The sequence below is a fragment of the Rosa chinensis genome, chromosome 3 (assembly GCF_002994745.2).
Source record: "Rosa chinensis cultivar Old Blush chromosome 3, RchiOBHm-V2, whole genome shotgun sequence".
Lineage (NCBI taxonomy): Eukaryota > Viridiplantae > Streptophyta > Magnoliopsida > Rosales > Rosaceae > Rosa > Rosa chinensis.
The window spans coordinates 15,481,337-15,488,288 of record NC_037090.1 but is presented as its reverse complement, the minus strand read 5'-3'; the positions used below and the strand labels follow the sequence as shown (position 1 = coordinate 15,488,288).

General features: G+C 39.2%; 1 protein-coding gene across 4 annotated transcripts; it reads left to right on the top strand.

Moving 5' to 3' along the window:
- Nucleotides 1–995: 995 nt before the first annotated feature.
- On the top strand, nt 996–4,909 carry LOC112192112 (auxin response factor 18). 4 transcript variants are annotated; one of them, XM_024331680.2, is made up of 5 exons: nt 996–1,327; nt 1,499–1,596; nt 1,777–2,905; nt 3,350–4,272; nt 4,379–4,909. In XM_024331680.2, exons 3-5 carry the CDS (start codon nt 1,787–1,789, stop codon nt 4,452–4,454), a joined length of 2,118 nt encoding a protein of 705 aa, XP_024187448.1. In that variant the 5' UTR covers nt 996–1,327; nt 1,499–1,596; nt 1,777–1,786; the 3' UTR covers nt 4,455–4,909. The 4 variants fall into 4 exon arrangements, with proteins under 4 accessions (XP_024187448.1, XP_024187446.1, XP_024187447.1 ...); XM_024331678.2 differs by having other exon boundaries at nt 1,742–2,905; XM_024331679.2 differs by having other exon boundaries at nt 996–1,596.
- The last annotated feature ends 2,043 nt before the right edge of the window (nt 4,910–6,952 follow it).

Genomic DNA, 6,952 nt, shown 5'->3' with positions numbered 1-6,952 from the left:
TTAATTTTCTCTATAATAGAAAAAATACATTATTAAATCTTAAATTTTAATGGTAAGATGATAATATATCAAAGACGTGAACTAAATTCTAAATTAATTTAAGATAAGGGAGGGTTATGGATCATTGTCAAAAAAAATTGAATGACTATATTTAGGACCCTGACAAGGACGACATTTCGCTGTTCCTAATTCTCATCCTCAGTTTTTTTTTTTTTTTTTTGGAAGAAAAGAGGTCAACCAAATATTATATAGATTCAGCAAGCAGTATAAAAATGAAACACCCCTAAGAGGTCGACAAAAAAATCGTTTCTCAGAGTACCCTGAGACTCCTATTCTAGGACCAGAACAAGAACCCAATATACCCCTAGTACACTCATCTTTTAGACAGTTCACGCACATTTATTTCAAACAAAAACAAAAAATCTTTGAAACAAAGGATAAAAAAACCCTTAGAGACCATGATAATCCTTTGTTTATCATTATGCAATTTGTAAGTGTTTTAAAAGTATGGGATGAAAATTCTAACAATTATGTTCTAATAGGACACATACAATATCTTAAATCAAATTTAAAAATACGATATTTTGTGCGATAAGACATCCTTTTAACCGACATATTTGATCCACACATGTTTTTCATTTTATTTTAAACAATGATTCACACATGTTTATATGACAACAAAACTCTTACCAACAAATTCGTATCACTTCATTCTTATTCACAAGAAGACATAAATCTATAACGCAAAACAACATGCAATGATTAACTGGATTATTACAAAAAAAAAAAAACAAATTAAGTATTTATTGACAAAAAGATTCAATAAAAATGCATTGTATTAAGTATTAACCATAGTTTAAAAAAAAGAAGAAGGTAAAACCCTCATTAAAACTCTCAAAGAGCAGTGCAAGAACAGTGACACTATAAATATGTGCAGTAAAAAGTGGTAGCCTCTCTGTGTCTTCTCTTTGTATTTATTTTATTTTAATTTTGGTGTTATTTGGTGAGTGATCCTTTGGACTCTTGCATGATCCAAAAGGTCCTCTGCTTTCTCTTCTCTCTCTCTCTCTCTCTCTCTCTGCGTGTCTTCTATGGCTTTTTATCTTCTTCTGTCCCTGCCCAAACAGTCCTTGATTGCTTTTGCTTGATTCTTCCACCCCAAACCAAACGAACTACAAGACGAACGGACCAAGATTCTCCGCGTCCGACTCCGGAGATAATACGCTGCTTCTCTTTGCGTCGTCGGAGAGTTTTTGCCGGAAACTTCGGAGGCGCCGGTGTGCTGAGACTCGCTCTCGGCCCGTAGATCTTGATTCTCCGAAACCAGGTGCCGAGAGGCTTTTTTCAGAGTCGGTGGATTCTGAATTTTTTTGTTGTTGTAACAGAGCAGAGTGTTTTTCGGCCTCTTAGTCGGAGCGCTGGTCTTGTTTGAAAGAAAAAGCCCTGGTGCTTTTGGACTTGTTCACTCTCATGAAACTGAGTTCTGAATTCTCCGCAGATATGGATTTGAAGAACAAGAGTCCAAGAATTCTCAAGATTTTGGAGTAAAAACGCGGCAGGAATTTTTCGCTGGTTGGCTCATGTGTGCTGTCTAAGGTAAGAAATTGTTCGAATGCAGTTCATTGATTTTGAGTTTATTTATTTCGTTTTTGTGATTGAATTTTGTGTGTTTTTTTTTTTAATAATAAAAAAAAAACAACAGAGGAAAAATCTGATTTTGGGTAATTTATGTGGCCTGCAGCATTTACTGAGAGCTAAGAAGAAAAAGGGGGTTGGAGATTTGGAGATGATTACGTTTATGGATTCGAAAGAAAAATTGAAGGAGGGAGAGAAGTGCTTGGATCCTCAGCTATGGCATGCCTGTGCTGGAGGGATGGTTCAAATGCCATCGGTGAATGCCAAGGTGTTTTACTTCCCTCAGGGCCACGCCGAACACGCTTGTGGCCCTGTCGATTTCAGGAACTGCCCGAGGATTCCGCCTTACATACTCTGCAGGGTCTCGGCCATCAAGTTCATGGCTGATCCTGAGACTGACGAGGTTTATGCCAAGATTAGGCTGGTTCCTTTGAGCTCCAGTGAGGCTGGTTATGAGGATAATGGAATTGGGGGGATTAATGGGGCTGATTCGCAAGATAAGCCGGCCTCATTTGCAAAGACGCTGACTCAGTCGGATGCTAACAATGGTGGGGGGTTTTCTGTGCCGAGATACTGTGCTGAGACCATCTTTCCCAGATTGGACTACTCGGCTGATCCTCCTGTGCAGACGATTCTTGCTAAGGATGTTCATGGCGAGACTTGGAAGTTTAGGCACATATATAGGGGGACGCCGAGGCGGCATCTATTGACCACAGGGTGGAGTACTTTTGTGAACCACAAGAAGCTTGTTGCTGGGGACTCGATTGTGTTTTTGAGGGCGGAGAACGGTGATCTCTGTGTTGGAATTCGGCGAGCCAAGAGGGGAATTGGGGGTGGCCCGGAGTCATCTTCTGGGTGGAATCCGGCGGGTGGGAATTGTGCCATGCCATATGGAGGGTTCTCTTCCTATTTGAGGGAGGATGAGGGGAAACTGATGAGAAATGGCAATGGTAATGGCTCGAATTCGAATGGAAGTCTAATGGGGAAGGGCAAAGTTGGTCCTGAATCAGTTTTGGAAGCTGCAACACTTGCTTCAAATGGACAACCCTTTGAGGTTGTTTACTACCCTCGAGCAAGTACTCCAGAGTTTTGTGTGAAAGCGTCGTTGGTGAAGGCAGCACTGCAGATCCGTTGGTGCCCCGGAATGAGATTTAAGATGGCCTTTGAAACCGAAGATTCTTCCAGGATAAGTTGGTTCATGGGAACCATATCCTCTGTTCATGTTTCTGAGCCTATGCGCTGGCCTGAATCACCTTGGCGGCTTCTCCAGGTACTGTGCTCCAAGTTCTTGTTGTCATCTTTAATTTCCTTTCTAGAACCAATATGCTTTACTGGTAGGTCTGATTTCGTCCATGTAATGTTCTGTACAAACATTAATGTTTAATCTTCTGACAGTTTCCAAATCACTAATCAGCATAGAGGAATGGCTTTATGGTTCCTCTGTTAAAGATTAATCTGTCTATATATGAGCTCCTTACTTCTTTGTTGTACTAGTTTATGGTTTCGCATATCATAATTTCTTTGGTCATATGAATCATTTTGGAAGCTTGCAATTGATCATATGTGCTTAAGTGCTTTGCAAAAGTTTGTTGACCAATTGCATTATAGAGAAGCCACTAGTTCTGGCTACTGAACATTAGAGAAGTACTAGTGTATTGCCAAATTATCTTGTTCTCAAAAGTTCCTTTTAGTGATATGAATTCATACGGTACAGGTTAGCTGGGATGAACCTGATTTGCTTCAGAATGTCAAGCGCGTTAGCCCGTGGCTGGTAGAATTGGTGTCAAACATGCCCGCCATCCATCTGACACCCTTCTCACCACCAAGGAAGAAGATGAGACTGCCACAACACCCCGATTTCCCATTTGAGGGACAACTTCCAATGCCGACATTTTCCGGCAATCACCACCTCCTTGGAACCAGCAGCCCCTTCGGTTGTCTGCCCGACAAAACTCCTGCTGGCATGCAGGGAGCCAGGCATGCTCATTACGGTCTATCCTTATCAGATATCCACCTCAATAAACTGCAATCAGGTCTATTTCCGGCTGGTTTCCCGCCACTTGATCATGTTGCTACTCCCACCAAATTCTCCAATAACACAATGATTCAAAGGCCTACCATGAGCGAGAATGTGTCTTGCTTGTTAACTATGGCACATTCTCCACAGTCTTCAAAGAAACCCGATGATGTAAAGCCACCGCAGCTCATGCTCTTCGGTCAAACAATACTTACTGAGCAGCAAATCTCTATGAGCTCCTCTGGCGATACTGTCTCACCAGTGCTTACTGGAAATAGTTCGTCAGATGGAAGTGGAGATAAAATGGCAAACCATTCTGATAATTCTGGATCTGCACTTCACCAACAAAGCGTACAAGAGCGATCATCCGGTGAAGGTTTCCATTGGTATAAGGACACTCGGCATGAAGCTGAACCAAATTTGGAAACTGGTCACTGTAAAGTCTTTATGGAATCTGAAGATGTAGGCCGCACTCTTGACTTTTCACAGTTCAAGTCTTATGATGAATTGTATACGAAACTGGCAGACATGTTTGGCATAGAAAATTCCGAGACACTGAACCATGTGCTCTATCGAGATGCTACTGGCGCAGTCAAACACATTGGAGACGAACCATTCAGGTACGAATCAATTACCATTCAGAATCTGCATATTAGTTCCTTTTAATCATTGAATGGATGGTGACATGGTGTATAAGGTAAGATGTTGATCATTTTATTGTTGAAGTTGCAGTGACTTTGTGAAAACGGCAAGGAGATTGACGATTCTAATGGATTCAGGCAGCAACAATGTAGGAATGTAAAGAAAGAATAAAAAAATCTTGATTCAAATTGTACAGCTGGTTGATAATCCTTTGTTTCTGTGCTGACATTTTACTCTTCCTGAAGTTGCGGGAGAAGCCACACATCTGATTTTTGAGCTTCCAATCTAAACCTTTCCGGTTTCTTTGTTCATCTTCCTTTCTTGAAGAAGGAACATTTAGCTTTCAAGAATCAAAACTCTTAACTACAGAATCATCATTCCCTCAGCAGTTTTGTTGGTCTGGTTTCCATTTCGAGGTTCCTACTTGGTTTTTCGTTTCGAAAGTGTTTTAGTCTTCTAAGAAGGCAGTTTAAGTTGAGTGAAGATGTACATTAGACATTTCAACTGAGTTTGAGTAGAAAGGAAAAGTTTCCTATTTGGCTCGTGTCTTTTCCTTTCCATATGTAGACTCTGTACTTGCAATGAAGTAAATGCCATTGCTTGGCCTTTTCTACATCTCTCTTCAAGTTGTTTCTTTGGTTGGTGGGATCAAGATGCTTGCTTTTTCAGGTTTTTGTTTCTTTCTTTGCTCCAAATTACAGAACCCGAATAATTCATCTACCAATGAGAAAAGGATCATACTTTCTTCTCAAACAATTATTTTTTGGAAGAAAAATGTGCTAGTTCCGTGCAAGACCTAACCAAAAAAAATAAATAATTGGTTAAGGGTTACCTTCACCATCCCATCAGGGTTTATATATCAAAGGAAAGGGTTTTTCTTTCAAGCCGAGTTGACCTAATCATCCCAATTCTCATCACCATCATCTCCGTTCCCGTGGAGGTTTGTTATATCAGAATCAAATGTTGTACACGACAACAGATTTTCAGTAGAAAATAAACAAGTATGTAACCAAAAGAAAATAAACAAGTAATTTAGTTGTCCCAATCTTGACGCCACAAAGTGTGGGTTATAGTGTAAATATATAAACATCACCAACTACGAGTAAAATAGTGGGCTTTTCTTTCGTTTTTTATTTTTGGTTATGGGGATTGCAAAACAAAGTTGTCAAACACAAAAGTCAATAGTAAGTAATGGGAGAGGGATATGAAAGTGAGGTGAGGAGGACGGAGAAGAAGAAAACAAAAAACACATTCTGTCCGTTCAGTTAGTTTCGTAATCTTGGCCGCACGTGAGAACTCGTGGGGCCCCCACATGGGGTTTTTTTTGACGGTATTAAATTGTGGTAGTAATGGATGCACGTGTGGTCGACGTCAGCTTGGAAAGACAACGTTTGCTTGTGTTGCGCCGTTTCGTTGACCGGGCTGTTTGTTCCTTTCCTTCTTAATTTGTTTTCACAGCTTTGGTTGTTGAAGGCTGTGCATGACTGAGGAGATGAAAAATGTCAAAAGTGAATGATTTTAATCGAGATCTTTCTGTTATGTCGTTCAATATTTGTTTAATTGGGGGAGTGTATTCATTGCACTGTCAGTGCATGGGTACTTACAATATAAATGGATGTAATTTTTTTGATATTAAAATATATAAATGAGTTGATTAGATTAGTGACTGTTATGATTATATGCATCGACAGTGCATGTACACTAACGACAATAGATGCGTTTAACACAAGATGTAATAATGAGGAAGTCTTTAGTCAGGTTTAATTATTGTCATGGTTCGATTTTCTTATCATGCGGTGACAGGTGTGAAAAAGGAGATGGTATTGTCAATAAGGAAGTGCTTAATGCAGGGAGTTTTAGTTGCATATTTTCAATATTATGAAGTTGGTTTCTACCAATCATTTCTCTAGCTCATGGAACTGGCAATCTAACCACATTGGTGACAATCAATTAGCTTCTTTTATCTTTAATTTAGCAATCGAAAGATAAGTCGTTTCACGTATTGTCTCTTTTTCCTTCAGGGTGTGAGAACAAAATATTTGTTAAAATAGCCAAAATAAATTTAAGTTGCGAGGGTAGAGATACTTAAAGCAACGCATTCAAAGAAAGAAACAAGTAAAGCAACCCAGTCTGTAATTTTCTTTCTTTCTTACATCTGGGAAGCTACCTTGGATCCCACGCAGCACCTAGATGAGAAAGGGATTACAATATTAGGGTCGATGCAGTTATTTCCATTTCTCATGATGTCATGTCTTTATGATAATTTTATATATGGAACATTAGAAACTGGTGGGTTGGCTTTATAATATAATGGTGACTATCATCAACTCAATCGTTTTCCTTCTAATTAATAGACTAGGACCAAACACATGTAACTCCCAGATGGATAAGTCTTTGGTAGACCCAAAACCAAAACCAACACCACCTACACCTTTAATAGTTTCCATAGTATGTATGTATTTTCATACTACTAAAACTGTATTTTAATTTCTTTCTAACTTGCAAGTCTGATAAACTAGCTAAATGCATACAAGTGTCTTTGACTGGATTAAGAAAATACTGAAAATACTTTCAATTTAGATTTTCTGGTATTGGTACTGACTTCTTAATTTGATAATTGTTAAGTTATGTGCAGGAAGCATTTCATTTGTAATGGAA

Bases quoted from the DNA above. Each gene is read 5' to 3' on its own strand.
- LOC112192112 (XM_024331680.2), top strand. From the start codon at position 1,787: ATGATTACGTTTATGGATTCGAAAGAAAAATTGAAGGAGGGAGAGAAG. The intron at 2,906-3,349 runs GTACTGTGCTCC...CATACGGTACAG, and splicing joins CACCTTGGCGGCTTCTCCAG to GTTAGCTGGGATGAACCTGA. The intron at 4,273-4,378 runs GTACGAATCAAT...TTATTGTTGAAG, and splicing joins ATTGGAGACGAACCATTCAG to TTGCAGTGACTTTGTGAAAA.